A 20,354-nucleotide genomic window follows, 5' to 3' on the forward strand; every position below is an offset into this window, starting at 1 on the left:
ATCTTTATCTAGGGGCACTTAGGTGGCTCAGTTGGTTAAGTGCCTGACTCTTGATTTTGGCTCAGGTCATGATGTACATAGATACATACACACATCAGTTACCTAAAGACAAAAAAAAAACATGAAACCATCTTCAATTGTTCCCCTGGTCTTAGCAATTTGTTCAATAATATAACTTACCTCTTTCTTGCTGCTATTCTATAAATGGACCATGCTACCTTAAACCATTTTTGGAAAGAGGTACATTATAAACAATTTAGTACATTTTCTTATTTAAAAATAAGTCTAAAACTACTTGTTTTTAAAAAAATCTTTTCTAACTAGTCCAAATTTGTCACAATACTAATACCCAGGCTAGATTAAACAAATGGAATCTGTGATTATGGTTCTGGAATTTTAAAAAGTGCTTAAATGAAATGCATGATTTATAAGGGTTTATTAACTAAGATTCTCATGGTGAATAGCAACATATGTCTAATAATTTACTTTCTATATCTTCTTAGTAATCAATATTAAGTAAATTTTATTTAACCAGAAGTTTGTGTACATATGACACTCACTATATTTAACTATTGAAATTATAGAAGAAAATTCAATAGAACTTCTGAAAACATTTTATTTATATTTCATTTCAGTCAAATATTCATCTTCTAAGGCTATAAGGCCATCTGTCTCAAGTTCAAAATTTGTAATATTATTTGGAAAACTATTTTTAAAAAGTGTTTGAAGGACATTTCAACACAGAGTGATGAAATGCACAATTTTCAAAGGTTACATGAAACACTTAAATACATATATATGGTAACATTAAAAATTCTTTATTTAAAAACACTTATTAAAATGGGAAAATGTGACACAGTAAAATAAAATTTTTTCAAACTCATCACTAAAGAATACAGACATAGATTATGATATATACAAAATAGGAAATAAATCATCATCTGTCATTAATGGGAAATTTTCCATGCTTTCAAAATAATCATAATTTTAAGTCAGACAAAATATTGTTTAGGGGGAATGCTTCTTTTATATTGAAAGTCTCTTTAAAGGCGTCTTAAATTCTGCTTACTCTGGGCACTTCCTGGAAGAGCATCTTTTCTATTTCTTGGCTTTGCTGCTCCTCTATTACATTCTTCAGACCCATGATAAGCACATAAACATAACACACAAAAGTCAAAACCACAGGCTGTGCGGCTACACAGTCCCCTTTTCTTAAATGGCTGGTACTTAGCAGGGCATTGGCACCTGGGGCAAGGTTTTAATGCTTCATCAATAAATAGTGTTTTGGCAACCTGCAGTGAAAGCATACACACTAAATCTTCCAGTTTCATACAGAGAATCATTTTATTTCAAACTCTAAATATTTAATTCTAATAACTTATGATAAATACTTACCTTAACATATTCTTCCTGTTTACTAGTTAAGTGAGTAACAGAAGAGCTTGCTATAGGTGTCAAAACTTCTCCCCAAGGAGAAAATGTTGAAACTTCTCCTTTCTGAAAACCTGGTATCCTAGCCTGAGCTTGTACAGATTTTAAAGCTGATCGATTTATAAGATGGAGCCGAGTGGCAGCATCCTCAACATTTAATATAGCCCCCTGCGGTAAAAGATAAGAGGGGTCAATACTGTAATATTAAAAGTTCCGGAACAGTTTTCTGATACACTTGTATTTAAATATTGAAAGTGATTTCACACTGAATTTCACTAGAATTTTCTCCCTAAGCTTTCCTTTTTAGAAAAAAATGTTTTTCTCTCATCTAACATTTAAATGTCAAAGAAATATAAATGAACAAAATTAAAACAATAAATATTAGCTTTAAGTTTGCATGATTTGTTATTTTTTCCATTTAAGGCATGGGTTAGCAAACTTTTCCTGAAAATGGCCAGATAGCATATATTTTACATTTTGCAGGCCAGATAGTCACAGCTACTCAAATGCCATTTTAGCAAAAGTAGCTGTAGAGATATGTAAATGAAAGAGCAAGACTATGTTCCAATACGACTTACTTTCAAAACAGAAGGAATGAACAGGATTTGGTCCACAGGCTAGAGTTTGCCAACCCCTTTTTAAGTCAAGGTTTAAGAAGAAGTGAATCTTTGTAAAATTTGCTATGGGGTATCATGGAATTCCTTGAAGGTTTCTTACCTTAGCCACATGTCAGAAGAACAATGGGCCTGGCTAGACCGTGAAATCCAATTGGTTTGGCTAGTTTCTACAATACACGCAAATACTGGAATCATTTTTACACTTACATTTTAACAAACAAGATTTGATGTTTGAAAAGCAGAAAAAAAGGTATCTCTTATCTGAACTGGATTTCCATATTACTTAAATATTTAGCCAAGAAATTTTTTTTCGTTTTTTTTTTTAAGATTTTACTTATTTATTCATGAGAAACACAGAGAGACATAGGCAAAGGGAGAAGTAGAGAGAAGTCAGAGACATAGGCAAAGGGAGAAGTAGGCTCCCTGGAGGGAGCCTGATGCGAGACTCAATACCGGGACTCTGGGATCATGCCCTGAGCCAAAGGCAGACGCTCAACAGCTGAGCCAACCTAGGCATCCCCGTGAATATTTTCAATAAGCCTTCTATTTTGTTGGAGTTGATAACGGGAAAAAATAGTTGTTTTTTTTTTGTTTGTTTGTTTTTTTTAACAAATTGGTGTTCTTAATCAATTATCAAAATAAAATCTACTGAGTGAATTTTCTCATGTGTTTAACTAAAACTGTGCTTCCTCTCCCTTGATAGTCTCCCTTTGGCACAATTGGCTCCTAACAGTGAGGAGAGAGAAAATATAAGAAATTGTAGAAGGATGAGTATAGGAAGTAAGATTAGCTGGTCATGAAAAATTCCATGATTAACAGTTTAACAACATATGCATATGTGTAATGGATATCAGTTTTCCAAAATTAGAATGAATACAACTGAGTTTTTTCAAGGACTCAATATTTTCTTTATAGTACATCTGTATAAATAATTTGCAGCCTAGGACACAAGTACAGGACACAAGAGCATACCAAAATTTTGATGGATTTCAATGCAGTTGGTAAACACAGTGATTGTGTATAAATCAAAAAAATGAATAGAGATACATTGTTGAAATAGATTTCAGCCACAGAATAAACATTCATTTATTTAACAAATATTTACAGAACTCATAAAGGTGCCAAGTGAATAAAACAGTCTAATCCCAGTCCTCCTAGACTTTAAAATGTGTGCTACCATCTCTGAACGATAGGAGACAAAGCAGTCAACCAAGGCACATGTTTGTGAAGGCCAAAATTTTTCAAACATAGTCACATCGTGTTACCAGAAAATATGTAAATGTGAGAGTGGAGTCGCCATGTGATTGTTCATTTCCACGATTATAAAAGAACAGTGAAGAATACAGTAAATTAAGAAATTTGATGGAAAAAGCATATCCCAATTCTAATGCTTCTCATGGCTGCAAAGCAAACAGATAAAATTGAGATCCTATTACATGTAACTGGTGTGTGCCTTCTAACTCTCACACGTAAGGAGTTTTCAGAGAAATTACACAAGTGTGAGGAAAACCCTCAAACAACTTTGTCTTATGATGTTTCCATTGAGTTAATGATAGACATTAGGAAAGTTCAAGTGGAAAGCAACCAGTCCATATCATAACGGGACAGCAAAGTGCACCAGGAAGGGTATCTCTGGGGAAAAGAAGAAACAGGAAGAATACCTGATTTGTCTGCACTTACACAGAGGAGATTTCCAGTTCTGGTGGATAATAGGAGATGAATCAGGGATCTGTACAGAGAAACACTAAGCAAAACAAAAGAAACTGGGCAATTATTAACTCTGGGGGGAAAAAAGTTATATAGGAAAAAAGGTGTAATCATAAAGAACTGCATGTTTCAGCTGTCAAAAACTCATAATCTCAATATGGTCTTAATAATGTCAGCTCCTAGTTTTGATTTGTGCCTAAATGGTAGTGTGATTACATCAGTGAGGCAGTAGAAAAGGAGAAAGGAGTTCAGAGAGACAGGAGGGTGGGGTAGTAAGTAGTAGTGGTGAGAGTTTAGAGAACAAACTCTCTAAAGAAAAAAGCCAAGAAAGAGCAGTAAAGCCATGCTAGTTAGAAATGTGGAGGTAAATCTCAGAAGGAACTGAAGAGTTGAAAGTGACTAACTTGGAGCAAGAATCAAAAGTACAAAGGGACAGGCAAGAGAATGTGTTTTGTTATACGCCTCATAGTCCAACTTGACTTTTTATTTATTTAAAAAAAATTTTTTTTAAATTTATTTATGATAGTCGCACACACACAGAGAGAGAGAGAGAGAGGCAGAGGGAGAAGCAGGCTCCATGCACCGGGAGCCTGACGTGGGATTTGATCCTGGGTCCCCAGGATCACGCCCTGGGCCAAAGGCAGGCGCTAAACCGCTGCGCCACCCAGGGATCCCAGCCAACTTTTTTAAACCATGTATTTGTTTTACTCTGAAACAAAAAAATCTAAAAAAGAAACCAAAATAAGAAAAAAAATCCAAGTAAGGGAGAATGTATAGTCCTTCAAGAAATAAAGTTGGAAAAAAAAAAAAAAAAAAAAAAAGCAGTGGCCAGGATACAAAGACAGAATATTTTATCTAGAATTACCTGAAGTGTTGCCAAACACAACCACGTTTCTTTCCTTGTAGGATGTACAATGTACATGGAGCTAACGGTTTAATATTAATAGATACTTACTTAAAAATTGTTTTTTAAGTAAGTCCTTAGCATATAGAGCAGCACTCTAAAAACATAAGAATTTAAGAAGGCAATTAATATTTTCTCTCTTATAAGCAACAGCAATAAGTAGCCAGGAGCTGTGAGTAAGTTGTAAGGCAATATCATAGGTGAGAAGGTAAAACTTTTTTTCAAAGTAAAACAGAAAGTCAACATTAAGTTAAGTACAGTCCCTAATATTTCACTGTAATGAGAAATCCACCAATCTATCTAGGTATTTATATTTATTTATACCATGTTTCATCTCAATTATTATATTGTCAAATTAGAGATTTACTTGTTATTGAATGCTTTTCTCTAGAACAAGAACAAGAATTCTCATGGAATTTCTTTTGGTATTGATTGCTAAGAAAGGTCTAAAAATTGCATATACCATACATATGGATGCCAGAGTCATCAGATGACTATTACACAAAGTAGTATCCCTAGGAAGACTTAATCAGCTTCTGCAGGACTTTTCCTGTAACTTCAAATCTGGTTCTCAAATCTTCAAGAAAATACAAGCTAATGGTGCTTTACCAGTACTAATCTGCCACAGTCACTCATTTCCAGGCCTTCCTCTATGCTATTCTCTCTGCTGAAACACTCCTCCCTGTCTTCACCTGGCTAGCCACTCACTCACTCCCTCATCCTTCAAGTCTCAGCTGAGTTGTACTTTTCTGAAAAGCCTTCTCTTGATACCCAAGTATCAAATACTCCTTTTAAATGTTCCAAAAGAACTAACTCTGGGCTTCCCAACACATCTGTATTGTAATCACCTGTTTATTCATATCATCCCCAGGACATGAACAGGGACCATTTCAGAAAGACTCACCATTGCAATCTGAGCAAGTGGCACATAATAATCCACTCAAAAGACTGGATACAAAGTGTTATGAGGATATCTACTTACGAATAGGATCCAGCATAGCACTGGTATTAAAACCCTGCTAACAACACACACACCTAAACAACAAAACCCCTCAAGACGCTCTTGATGCTAGGTAGTCTACATTTATGGACTGGAAGGAAATGGAGTTTGGGAAAAGTAAAACATTCATGAGTGAATGTTTGCTAAGTGAAAAGGGCCAAAAGATAGCAGGAAAACCATATTAGGTTGTCCAACAATATTAGATTATTATTTTTATCATTTTTATTTTATTTTTAAAATTTTTTTTGATTATTATTTTTATAAATCCATTTGAGGAAAGTATTATATACATTACCTCAGAATCTGTTTTCAGTTGTGAGATATAAAATTTCCTCCTCCGATTTGCTTTTTTATCTTGAACAATAATTTCACGCCAATTTCTGCTCACTTTCCAAACACTATAATAAAAAAATTGGTCTTCATTTTATATACATTCCACAAAATTAACATTTTTTGCATTTGGCAATTAATAAGAAAAACTTGCTTTAAAGATTTTGGACAGTAAATTTCAACCTAAAAATTTACATTAAAAGTATGACTTGATGTACATCATTTCATATTGTTTTATCCCATTAAAATACTAAATATATGTCAGCATTATATCAATAGATTATCTTATAAATGATTAAGGGGAAAACATAGTTTCCTATTAAGGTAATATGAGTCCACTGGGAGACTAAGAGGATTTTTAACTTCAAATGTGAGACTAAAATTAAAAACCTGGAACACAACATGTAGAAAACGATTATCATTTATACAGCACAAGAGGTTTCTATCTATTCCTCCTATTTAAGGTACTTAACAAGTCTATCATTTTGATTAAACAAACATAAGAACTATCAATAATTCATTGGATGTACTAAGTGCTAAATACAATCATTAATTGGTAGCACTACAAAGTTCCTATTTTATAAACCAAAGTTGATGAGAATGAAGAAGTTAAAGAAAAAGAGTCCAATTTAGGGACGCCTGAATGACTCAGTGGTTAAACGTCTGCCTTCAGCTCAGGGCATGATCCTAGAGTTCCAGGGTCAAGTCCCACATTGCGCTCCCTGCATGGAGTCTGCTTCTCCCTCTGCCTATGTCTCTGCCTCTCTATCTCTCTGTGTCTCTCATGAATAAATAAAATATTTTTTTAAAAAAATCATCAAGACAGTGTGGTACTGGCACAAAAACAGACACAATGATCAATGGAACAGAATAGAGAACCCAGAAATGGGCCCTCAACTGTATGGTCAACTAATATTCAACAAAGCAGGAAAGAATATCCATGGGAAAAAGGACGCTCTCTTCAATAAATGGTTCTGGGAAAATTGGACAGCCACGTGCAGAAGAATGAACCTAGACCATTCTCTTACACCATACACAAAAATACACTCAAAATGGATGAAAGATCTAAATGTGAGATAAGAATCAATCAAAATCCTAGAGAAGAACACAGGCGACACTCTTTTTGAACTTGGGCACAATAACTTCTTTCAAGATACATCTATAAAGGTAAGGGAAACAAAAGCAAAAATGAACTATTGGGACTTAATCAAGATAGGAAGCTTCTGCACAGCAAAAGAAACAGTCAACAAAACTAAAAGACAACCCACAAAATGGGAGAAGATATTTGCAAATGACTATCAGATAAAAGGCTAGTATCCAAGATCCAAAAAGAACTTATTAAACTCAACACCCAAGAAACAAACAATCCAATCATGAAATGGGCAAAAGACAAGAACAGAAATTTCACCAAAGAAGATATACACATGGCCAACAAGCACATGAAAATGCTTCACATCACTTGCCATCAGGGAAATACAAATCAAAACCACAATGAGATACCACCTCAACACCAGTGAGAATGGTGAAAATTAACAAGACAGGAAACAACAAATGTTGGAGAGGATGTGGAGAAAGGGGAACCTTCTTGCACTGTTGGTAGGAATGCAAACTGGTACAGCCACTCTGGAAAACTGTGTGGAGGTTTCTCAAAGAGTTAAAAATAGAGCTACCCTACAATCCAGCAAGTGCACTACTGGGGATTTACCCCAAAGATACAGATGCTGTGAAATGCCAGGACATCTGCACCCCAATGTTCATAGCAGCAGTGTCCACAATAGCAAAACTGTGGAAGGAGCCTCGATGTCCATCAACAGATGAATGGATAAAGAAGATGTGCTCTATATATAAAATGGAATACTACTCAGCCATTAGAAAGGACGAATTTGCTTCAATGTGGATTGAACTGGAGCATACTATGCTGAGTGAAGTAAGTCAATTGGAGAAAGACAATCATTATATGGTTTCACTCATGTGGGGGAATACAAGAAAGAGTGAAAGGGATTATAGGGGAAAGGAGGGAAAATGAGTGGGAAAAATTAGAGAGGGTGACAAAACATGAGAGACTCCTAATCTGGGAAATGAACAAGGGGTAGTGGGAGGGGAGGCAGGTGGGGGGATGGAATGACTGGGTGACAGGCACTGAAGAGGGCACTTGACGAGATGAGCATTGGGTGTTATACTATATGTTGGCAAATCAAACTTCAATAAAAAAATATATATATTAAAAAAATAAAAATTTCAAAGAATAGTCACTCTTACCTGGAATCACTATACTTTTGTTTTTGAAAATAAAACTATTTATCTCCAATTAAACAAAAGGAAAAAATACAATTTATATCCAGTGATTGCCTATTTATCAGTAACTTTGGCTTTACTGATTATTAAAAATAGATAATCTCTCTGGTATTTTTTAAAGATTATTTATTTATTTATTCATGAGAGACACAGAGAGAGCATGAGAGAGAGAGAGAGGCAGAGACACAGGCAGAGGGAGAAGCAGGCTCCATGCAGGGTACCTGATGTGGGACTTGATCCTGGGACTCCAGGATCATGCCCCAGGCCAAAGGCAGGCACTAAACCACCGAGCCATCCAGGGATCCCTCTCTGGTCTTTTTTATTACTTAAATCACTCCAAGGGAATAAAAGGTCAGACAATTAAAAAAAGGTCACTTGTTGTTATGGAGATAATACTTGAGTTGTTAACACTACTGTTCTTCCAGTTACCATGGCCACTTCAGTTGCCTTGCCTCTCCCTAAACCAATACATGTGTCTTATATCAGTGATGGAGAGGAAAAGGCAGAAAGTCACCCATTAATCGGGAAGAAATGAACTATGTAACTGGGTATTTGCCACAGTTATTTCAACCGACCATAGTCTCTCACGTTACCAAAAATAAACACTGCTAACATTATACTTACATCCTGCAGTACAAATACTATACATTTGGAGGGCTGCGGAGAAGAGGTAATTACAAAAATATGACTGAATATCACCTGCTCCCACAAGTGAGCATCCAAAAGTATCACCCAAGTTTTTCACTTGGTCTCTATCCAAACACTACAGCATATAAAAATAAAATTCTGTATTTCAGCCATATCTCCTGGATTTTTTTTAAACAATTTATCTCATTGAACATTTTTTTTAAGACACATACATACAGGTACACTATTTATTATACTACATGGGTTGCACCAAGTACATTCCCAATCACGTTTATTTAGAAAGGCCTTAAATCTTAATATGAGTTTGTGGGAAAGCATTGGATTGGAAATCAGAGGGCTCAGGGCTCCTGGGTGACTCAGTCAGTTGAACATCTGACTCTTGATTTCAGCTCGGGTCATGATCTCAGGGTTGTGGGAATCAAGCCTGGCACTGGGCTCCATGGGAGACTGCTTAAGATTCTTGCCCTCCCTCTGCCCCTACCCCCAGTTCTCCCTCTCCAAAAATCATCATCATCATCATTATCATCATCATCAGAGCCTCAATTATAGACCTAGATATATTCCTATCTCTTTGAAAGGCTGTTGGCTCACTTAACTTCTCTGGAGCACAGTTTTCTCATCTGTAAAATATGTGATTAGACTAGATGTCTCAAAAGAGTTCCAGCTATGAAATCCTACAATTCTCTACAATAGCCTACAATTAATTTGTGGAAGAAAGGTGAAGAAGGGCTTTAGCAGAAGTAGTAGCCATAAAAACAGCAAGATTCTATGAACCAAACTCTTGACATATCCCTATCAAAATCGAATTCACAAACTTTCCTGCATGTCCTCCTCCAACCGTCACCTTGCAGAAGTCCTGTTCACAAGGGTTCCCTCCTTCCTGGTATGGCATTCCCAAGGGTCTTGTCTTCTGATAGTTCTGCAACTCCTCCAAAGTGCTAGTATGAACACAGTATTTATAACCCTAGCTCTCACTGTCAATACTCCTAAATATCTGGTTCTCTTTAATTATGTAGCAGCATTCAATACACTGAAATCTCCATTAATACAAATTCTTCAGTTTCTACTTTCTTGAAATTCCCAAAAGTAATTACATTCCACTGCCTATTAGCAATAAAAATGAATTAATCCATCTTCCCTTGGTCTCTGGAAAAACTAAGCCCTAAAATGAAAGCTAACCATCATTTTGTAGAATTTAGATGAAATAACTAAATGGTATCCTTTGTATGCTGTCATTTCTTAGTCACCATAATACTTTACATTATTTCTGGCCAAGTATCATAACTTTAATACAATTTGCAATCTGACAGTGGGATGTGAACTATTAAATCATTAAATAACTCTTGTGGAATATAGCTTGCTATCTTGAATATTTAAAGTTCAACATTTAGAAACTCTCTTCTCAAATGGCAGTAACATGAACTTTATCCAGAAGACTATATTGATGCTTCTAAAACAGGATTTTTTTTTTAAGATTTTTTTTTGGGGGGCACCTGGGTGGCTCAGTCAGTTAAGCATCTGCCTTCGGCTCAGGTCATGATTGCAGGGTCCTGGACCAAGCCCCATGTGGGGCTCCCTGCTCAGCAGGGAACCTGCTTCCCCCTCTCATACCTCTCCCCTAGCTTGTACGTTCTCTCTCTCTCTCTCTCTCTCTCTCTCTCTTACTCTGTCTCTTTTATTTGCGAGAATGCACATGCACACAAGTAGGGGGAAGGGGCACAGGGCGAGAACTCCCAAGCAGACTCCAGGCTGAGCCTGGAGCCTAGCCAGAGGCAGGACTTGACCCCATGAGCCCTGAGATCAGGACCCCAGCAGAAACCAAGAGTTGGACCCCCAACCGACCTGAGCCACCCAGGCGCTCCTAAAACAGGGTTTTAAACAGAAGGAACTGGGGATCCCTGGGTGGCGCAGTGGTTTAGCGCCTGCCTTTGGCCCAGGGCGCGATCCTGGAGACCCGGGATCGAATCCCACGTCAGGCTCCCGGTGCATGGAGCCTGCTTCTCCCTCTGCCTGTGTCTCTGCCTCTCTCTCTCTCTCTGTGACTATCATAAAATAAATAAAAATTAAAAAAAAAAAAAAAACAAGTATAAAAAAAAAAAATAAAAAAAAAAAAAAACAGAAGGAACTGTATTAGTAAGCTCTATTGGGAAGTTCACTAAACCACCTTTGATAAAGTATAAAACAATCAAAGATAGAGATAATAAAACAAAACAAATTAAAAAACAGGACGACAACTCAACTCACAGAAAAACTTTCCAACTTAAAAAAAAAAGTGTTAAAAAGAAAAGTGTTAGGAAGGAAGTTTTATTTCAGAAAAAAAAAAAAAAGACGATATATTTCTTACCTGCATAGGCTTTCTGCAGTCAATGAATCTAAAACCATAGCAAGAATATGCTTTAAATTTCTGTATTTTAATTCTGTTAAGATGTCCACCTTTTCTATACCCATTTTCTTGCCAATCAGTCCTGCAAGTACACACTGTAGTACAGCTATCTGGCCCCCATCCGTGTCTTCTAAGAATTCATGTGCAACATTTTGCTGGAATCTTTTTCTTTTGCTTCTCATGAAGAGCTCATGCACTAGCTGCAAGGCTGGGGTCTTTGATAAATTCTTAAAGCTTAAGATCTTATTGTCACTGCTCAGCTGATCCTCCAAGGTATCTGAAGCAGCTTCTGGTGTTGCTTCAGAGTCTGAGTCCTTTTCTGTCTCCGATTGTGAGCTTTGTTCTTGAAGGGTGGACAGTCTTCTCAGCCTTCGAAGATGCCCCGACTTTTTTAGGGTGTCCCCCACTTTGACAGTTCCCCTATGTTTCTGAAGTTCTCGAAAAGAACTTTCCTGGTCAGAGAGGGAATCTTCTGATTTATCCAAACAAAGTGAGTTAAAACCACTGTCTTCAGGTGTTGAAATATTGCCCCTTACTTCAGTTGAAGGAGAGAGCCTTTGACTTGCATTAAATTTAATGTTTGCTACAAGATTACTTACTGGAGTCACACATATGTTCTCATCTGTTCCACAACGTGTGCCTCTAGCAGAGGAGCCCAGAAGTTTGGGATATGTATTCTCATTGTTAATAAATAGACTGCTACCACTAAGGTCACATGTGATAGAGTCTCCAGTAAAACTATTGCCCTGAATCGGAGATAAACATTCGACTTCAAACAGGCTACAATCATCTTTAGAATCATCAACTGTGGAAGTTTTCTGTTGAGAAAAATTTAGTCTCAAGATTTGACTGCTGGAAGTGGCTTCTTCTGTTTTCAATGTACTAGTAACTAAAGGACTAAAACTCGTTTGCCTTGGAAAACTTGAAGCACTACTTGGAATATTTTTTTCTAAGTTGAGAACTTGGTTTATACTACTTTCTAGAGAACTGTTTTGTGAATCAAAGTCCCCATTTAGAAGAGAGAAAGATATGTCCAACCTTCTGCGCAGCAAAAATTTTTTCCACTGACTTTAGGGGTTTCACAGAGTTCTGGGGTTTTATCATGTTCCTTCCTAGAAAAGACAAGTCTCTTTTTTTGAGTTGGTGATTCTAAAGGATGAGTTAAACCCAGATTTGGAGTTTCAGGATGTTCATGGGTTAATGTTAAGCCTTTTTCTTTCTTTCCAAAAAATTCTTTATCTGTATTATCAAAGTTGCAGGGTTGTAACAACTCATTATAGCCACTATCTTGAAATGAAGATGTGGAACAAAAATCTCTGAAGCTGGAGTATTTGAAATTGACAGTAGGAGAGTCCACCTCATTTTCTGCGCCAGTGCAAGCTTGATTTGAATGTCTCTCTGACATCTTCAAAATCTGTTTCCACAAAATTAAAATAAATTTTATTCTTCCATTGAAATGAGTAGCCTTGCAGCTTACACCAAAACACATTACTTGCTATGAATATGGATAATAATAGAAAATGTTATGGCAATAAAAACAGTTACTTTAAAAAATAAATATACTCATATATACTTATGTGTATATTACTTAACCTAATTTTTAATATCACAAAACCCAAAACTTTTGGGTTATACATATTTACAGATTATTTGACTAAGCATAGTCTAAGCACCATGCACAAATATTTTCTTGAACTACACCTGAGGAAAAAAATCTGGCAGCATCTTTTTTAGATTTTATTACTTTAGATTTTAATAGCACTAAAGTACATAATTAGAGTATTAATATTCTAGCCTATTTGTACTGGTCTATATCTAGTCAGCTGGATATTTCCCTTCAAAGTTCTGGTATATTAGTAAAGCTGCTTAAAAAACTATATATCAATTTTTAAACATGTCTTTGGAAATGTGTCAAATGAGTGCTGCCACTAGATTCAACTGCAACTTGGCTAAGCAGCACCAGGATAATGTAATTCGTACTTGTAATGTAGGCTTGTCACAGCCCCCATGACCATTCTCAAGGTCTGAGTTCTTAGACTCATAACTTTGCAAAGACCCCTTGGCTCATTCACCTAAGTGAATGAATTTTAAAAACAACAAATTGCTACTCCAACCACAAAACAAGTTTCTTTACAGTAAAATGATCATGGGAATATTACCACTGGGAAAAGTATCTAAGTGTTTTTCAACCTTTTGAATCTATATTCAATTTTGGTAAATCTCATACATTAAGATCTCGGTTGTTCTTCTGTACATGCTTACCAGGCAAGATAATCGAACTTTGTTTTCTATAATTTGTATTATAATTAGAAATAATTTTGTTTTCAAAATATTAAGTTAATGACATATAATGAGCTTTCAAATTACCCCTACACCCATGAATATTTCCCCCTCTCTGAGAATCATTCTGTAACGTAAATTAAAATTAGGTCAAGAAACCCTTCCATAATCTTAGAGCAAATGTAACTGTTCTACCTCACCACTAGGTGTCTCATTGTACTAGAATTTGGGAAACAGAGGCAAACTGTTAAACCAAAATGGGGATGCAGTATCATCCTCTTCCCCTACCACCCATAGGCCACTTGATATAAATACATAAACAAAAACCTGTCTACTTATTTTCTGTTCATCTACACAACTGAAGTTGCCTCCAACGTATTTTCTCTGCTGTCATCATGTCCATTTTTCTACTATTCCAAGATGTTGGTCTCAAACAAAACATGGTTTTTCAAAACTTAATTTTCAAATCATTTAAAAAAGACTAATGCAAAATTATGAAATGCCCATTGGCTTATAAATTTTACCGATTCAACAGTTCACTGATTAATCAAACTCCTTGATACTCATTTTTTAAAACCAGACTCCTGGGTGTTGAGAATACTTATCTCTATGTGCTCTCAAAAAAGAAAAAATTGGCAAGGATGTGGAGAAAAGGGAAATTTCACAGACCATTGGTGGGAATGCGAATTGGTGCAGCAATTGTGGAAAGCAGTATGGAAATTCCTTAAAAATTAAAAATAGAGGGCAGCCAGGTTGGCTCAGCGGTTTAGCGCCGCCTTTAGCCCAGGGCATGATCCTGGAGACCCAGGATTGAGTGCGACGTCGGGCTCCCTGCATGGAGCCTCCTTCTCCCTCTGCCTGTGTCTCTGCCTCTCTCTCTCTCTGTCTCTGTCTCATGAATAAATAAATAAAATTAAAAAGAATTAAAAATAGAACTACGATACAGCAATTCCACTTCTGGGTATTTATCCAAAGAAAATAAAAATACTAATTTTAAAAGATATATGCACCTCCATGTTCACTGAAGCATTATTCATAATAGTCAAGATAGGAAGCAACCTAAGTGTCCATTGATAGACAACTGATAAAAAATGTGGTACATATATGCAATGAAATATTACTCTGCCATAAAAAAGAATGAAATCTTGCCATTTGTGACTACAAGCATGGATTCATAAGGTATTATGTTCAGTGAAATAAGTCAGACAAAACCAAATACCTTATGATTTCACTTACTGTGGTATCTTAGAAACAAACAAAACAGACTCAGATACAGAGAACAATCTGAAGTTTTCAGAGGGGATGGGGGAAAAGGGTGGTCAAAATAAGTGAAAGGGATTAAGAGGTACAAACCTCCAGTTATAAAAGAACTAAGTCATGAGTTTGTAATATACATCTTAGGGAATACAGTGAATAACATTGTAGTAACTTTTTATAGTGACAGATAATAACAGATAACAGACCTTGGTAGGTCTATCAAGTTTTCGATCATTTCGAAATGTATAAAAATATAGCATGCTATGTTGTACACTTGAAACGAATATAATATTGTATGTCAATTATATTTCAATTAAAAAAAACACTTTTTAGAGAATGAAATACTATTTAACTATATTAAAACCAAATTTTCATTTAAGGGGAAAATCTTACCATCAGTAAATCTTGAGCTCTTAGATGTCAGTTATGTGAGCTTCCAAACAAGAAAATCGTTCACTTTGCTTTTAAAACTCATGCCAAAGTATTACCAATTTAAGACTTTAGTTTGGACCATTGAAACGTGCGACAGCATGATGGCTGCTAAGATTAGAAAGGTACATAAAATACACACTCCAGGGATTATTCCTAACATATGACAAGGCCTAAATCATTCTGAATTTCCTTCTGCTTTCCAGATAATAGTAATTTCAATATCCTTGTTCCCTCCAGCTAGTCTTGGAACTGAGGAACCTTCCCAAATTCGGGTTTCTGAAAATGCAGCGTAAGCCGGAGCGCTGTCATTTACTCCCGGAGGTGCTCCCAGCCGGCAGGTGGTTAACGGTCTCAGCAGGGCGTCTTTTGGCCCCGTGCGTCCCTCTCGGACCTTCCCAAGGCCCAGGGCCCAGAACGCCACCGAGAGGCGGGGGGCGGGGGCGTCCCCCGGAGAGGAGCGAGCCGGCAAGAGAGCCCGCCTTCGGGGCGCCTCTGTCCCTGCACCTGGAAAGCAAAGGCCCGCACACTCGGGCCCACCTGGACACCGGGCCACGGCCGGGCGGGGGTGGGGGGTGCGGCACACTGGCAGCCGCTGGGTGCTCCAGGCAGGAGCCACCGCCTCGCCCCCAGGGATGCCGCGCCGTGGCAACCCCCGCGCAGGTTCGCGTGGGGCCGCCGCGTTTCCCTCCTTCCGTTTGAACCGCCCGCCTCGCGTAACCGCTACGCGCCGCGCCGCCCCGCCCCGCCCCTTCCTCTGGCTCCGCCGCGCCCCCGCCGCGCCCCCGCCGGCCCTCCTGCGACCCGCAGGCCCCGGCCCGGCTTCCCGGAGGTCTGGTCCTGCCTTTCCTACCCTTCCACCCCTACCCAAACTCAGCCCTCCTTTCCCACCTTCCCAACCCCACCAAAGCTCAGCCCGCCCTTTCCCAGCCTTCCGCCCAAGGCTCAGCCAGGCTTCCTAATTTCATGGGCTCTGCCTCTCCCCATTCTCACCTTGGGGAGCATTTTAAGGGCCACTTGGTCCTACAGTGAGATACTATTAAAAATAATGCCCGTGAATATTCACTTGAAAATGTTTCCTGAGATTGCCAGGTATAAAAAGCAGGTTACAAACCGAATAACGCCTTTGAGTAATACAGATGTACACAGGATGAATTCTGAAAGGAACGACTAACTTGGTTACAGTATCTCTACACGGGATTGTGCTTGATTATGCTGGATGAGATATTTTCTGCTATTCACTGGATAGGTTATTCTATGCCAGGCTCCATCCTCCTGCTCTTGGCAGCTTCCTCCTAGTCTCCTTTTTCTGACTTTCTTCTCTGCCTTTTCCCTAAATGAGACGTCCCATCTCAGCATTTTTTTTAACTTTATGTATTTACATAATTCTTGTGCAGAACTTCACTCATTACTTCTAAGCCAATAATAGCAGCTACCACCAGTCTCCTCCAACTGGACATTTATTTCTCATCTGAATGCCCTTTGGTCATCCAAAATGGAATATATCTAAAATCAAACACACTAACACTTATGAAGTTCTGCTCTATGTGCCAATCACTGGGCTAGGTACTGGGAATAAAAGATAAGTACAGCACAGTTATGATGTCAAGGGGCTCATAAGTGCTGTAATACAGGAACAGTAGTAGTACAAAGGAAGGAGGATCAACTAACCCTACAGAAGACGGATGGAACTAACTTTATAAAGACCATGACTTGAGGTGGTGGATTTTTTTTTTTTTTAAGATTTTATTTATTAATTCATGACAGATGCAGAGACACAGGCAGAGGGAATAGCAGGCTCCATGCAGGGAGCCTGACATGAGACTCGATTTGGGGTCTCCAGGATCACGCCCTGAGCTGAAGGTGGCACTAAACCGCTGAGCCACCCGGGCTGCCCTGAGGTGGTGGATTTCGAGGGACAAATGGCAATGTAAAAGTCAGACAACAGGTGACTTCAATCTCAAAACAAAATGTGCACGAGCAGGAAACCTCAAACAGTTGGGCAGATTTTAAATAGTTTGTTATGGCTAGAAGCTCAGATTTGAGGAAAGGGCAAAGAAAATTTCTGAGAAGGGGAAGCAGCTGAATCATGAAGAATTTGGGATGCATCTAAGAGTCTGAAGTTGATCCTCTAGGTATCGTAGAGCATTTTAATTTTAGAAAGATCACTCTGGCAGAATGGAGAACAGAAGAAAAAGAGCTGAGGGTGGTGGCAAAGAGACCACTTAGGAAGCTACTGCATGACTCTGGAAGCCAGTGGGGAAGAAGCTAGACTCAACACTCAGCAGAACCAGGTGCATGGGGCAGGGATTGAGGAAGCACAGAAGACAGGTTTGGAAGAAAATAAGATGAACTTAGTATGAGGTCGTTAAGTTTCAGGCACCTGTAAGACTTAAGGTAAGGAATTGGTGAATTACACATGCTTCAAGATAGCACCTCTCTGAAGACACCCACACATACCCAGGTAGAGTAATGCCCTCTCTAGCTCTTCAGACAAATCTCTATTATGGCCATTTTGCCCTTTCCCCTACAGCATTTGCAATCCTCCCTCTCTGCTGAATTTTCTCTGTGTAGTTTATCACCTCCTAAAAATGTTGTATTACCTGTTTAATGTCTGATCCTCCCTCTCACTATAATGTAAATAGGGCAGGGAATTTTGCCTATGGTTTTTTTTTTAAAGATTTTATTTATTTATCCATAGAGACACAGAGAGAGAGAGAGAGAGAGAGAGGCAGAGGAAGAAGCAGGCTCCATGCAGGGAGCCCAACATGGGACTCGATCCAGGGTCCCCAGGATCAAACCCCGGGCTGCAGGCGGCGCTAAACCACTGCGCCACAGGGGCTGCCCTTGTCTATGGTTTAAAATCCACACAATCCCAAATACCATTTAAACATTGCTCTTTTCTCTTTCTCTAGTTAATTTTTCTTTAGGTATTTTATTATGACGGAAGAACAAAAAAGTGTATCATAACTCCCTATCATTTAAAGAATAATTTTTTACTGCCCGCCCCCCCAACTAAAAGGGCGAAAGGGAACCTAGTTACATGTAGCTTGTCCTGGCTTTACTCATATTCCCCAAATATAAGTCACTGAGCTATATTTTCCTATTCTTTACCTACCATGGTCTTTGGCCTTTTTGCTTCCTTTTCTAGTTTGGATGTCACCCCATTACTTAAACCTCAAAATTCTAAAACCTGTTTTCCACAAGATCTAATTCTTCTTACAGGGACCATCCAGCAAAACATAAAGACTTTTCCAATCACCATGACATTCAGACTATGCAGAATAAGATCAAGGAAAATGAAAAACAGAGATTCAGAGAGGAAAATAGCAACTTGCATCTTCATTACCATATTTTAAGGAGTTAAAAGCACTAGTGTCCAAGATAACAAGACATCTGCCCTCATTAGGAGAGGGAAATGCAGTGATATCTGGCAGAGGGTAAGTTCTCAAGAGAGCTAGCTGTCAGGGACACCCAGGGCATGATCCTGGAGTCCCACATCCGGTTCCCTGCGTGCAGCCTGCTTCTCCCTCTGGTTGTTTCTCCCTCTCTGTGTGTGTCTCTTATGAATAAATAAAATCTTTTTTTTTTTTTTTAGTAAAAGGTGAAAGATTTATTCAATCTGAAGAGAAGCCAGAGTATAATAAATAAAATCTTTTTAAAAAGCTGTTAGCAATGATAATAGTTTACATTGGCTATGCTTCATTGTGATCCTAAGACTGTTGGTTCCTCCTGATAGGAAAGAGGGTGCTGGATTGAGAACTAGCATCAACATGGGCTCTTGTTGAAATTCTGGATCTCCTTGATAACACTTGTAATTACCCTACCCTTCCATAGGGTGCCAAGACCCATTTACATTCTACATGTGCTGATCCAATCTGATCCCCATAGACATCTAATTATGTACCAGAATCATCTTGATACCACAACTGGAGAGTTAGAATCTGGTAAATTTTGCAATGATTACTTTCTGGATCACTCCATCATCTTTCTCTTATGTTAACAATAGTTTTATCTAATAACTCTTGTAGGAAAGCCTATTTTGACTGTTCTATTGCATTTACCCCCTTTGGTTGAGAGGTGAGGTACTTTGTAAGAGAGGTAATGGTCAAAATTTTTATGCTGTACATCATTCTGTGAAAGAAGCTAGAAAATCCATTATGTTTCCCTGGAAATTAAATAACTGACAGCCAGGAAGACTGGAAAGCAAAGATCAAGTTAAATCTCCCAGCCCCATCTGTAGAGGTGAGATCAGTTGGAACTCCTTCTGGAAGTAAAAGAAGCTCAAGGTTCGCAGGTGGCTGGACGGGAGACTGGCAAACAATATATTCTGCTTAATAAGAAATCAAAGACGTTGCCGATGCCGGGGAGAAGGAAACCTGTTTCTCTGCTGAACTATAATCGCTATTAACAACTGATGACTTTCTAAATTTTGATTACTTCATTTACTTCTTCCTCCTAAGTAAAAGCCTGCTGTGAAAGCAGCAAACAAATGTACATATCGTGACCCCAATAGCTATTAGTCTCACTGATTTTGATGTTTCAGAAAACACACCTCCGCTGCGCAGATGGTTTTGTTTCATCCAGGGAGGAATACATGCGACGGCAGGAAGGTCAGTGCATAGTTACCCCTACCAATATCCCTCCGTTTTAGGTGGAATTAATTGATGTAGCTGCCTTCATACGGCCTTTGCTTTAAAACGAGTAAAAAGCATGGGACAGAGGGACGACAGGAGCCGACCAAAGTTTCGCAAAGCAAAACTGAAGTCATGTGAAGGATAGGGGGTGGCTGCTCCAGTGGCCCAGCACAGGTATCAAACAACTGCAAAAACCATCTGAAAAGTGCGATGGAGTCGCTGCTTCTGTGTTCCTCAGAGAGACGGTTGGCCTAGGACTCCGGGAGCACCGGCCGCTTCGCTTTCTCTTCTAACCCTCAGCCCTCCCGGAGAAGTGTTACTTTCTACTGACTTCATTAGCCAGAATATCTGACTTCCTTCCATCTGAGGAACTACTGAAATGCTTTGCTTTTCTGAAAAGTGAACTAAGTTGGGACAAAACTCGAACACTTCTCCA

The 20,354-nt window shown here is 38.4% G+C and overlaps 1 protein-coding gene across 1 annotated transcript; it reads right to left on the reverse strand.

Moving 5' to 3' along the window:
* Window positions 1-626: 626 nt before the first annotated feature.
* Window positions 627-20,349, reverse strand: FBXO43 (F-box protein 43). The gene is given in 6 exon segments (XM_038555193.1): window positions 627-1,292; window positions 1,396-1,599; window positions 5,955-6,057; window positions 11,277-12,369; window positions 12,372-12,729; window positions 19,837-20,349. Coding segments are annotated over 5 exon segments (1,998 nt in total). The 5' UTR covers window positions 12,721-12,729; window positions 19,837-20,349; the 3' UTR covers window positions 627-1,043.
* Between the last annotated feature and the right edge of the window lie 5 nt (window positions 20,350-20,354).

This window comes from Canis lupus, chromosome 13 (genome assembly GCF_011100685.1).
Source record: "Canis lupus familiaris isolate Mischka breed German Shepherd chromosome 13, alternate assembly UU_Cfam_GSD_1.0, whole genome shotgun sequence".
NCBI classification, from domain to species: Eukaryota; Metazoa; Chordata; class Mammalia; order Carnivora; family Canidae; genus Canis; species Canis lupus.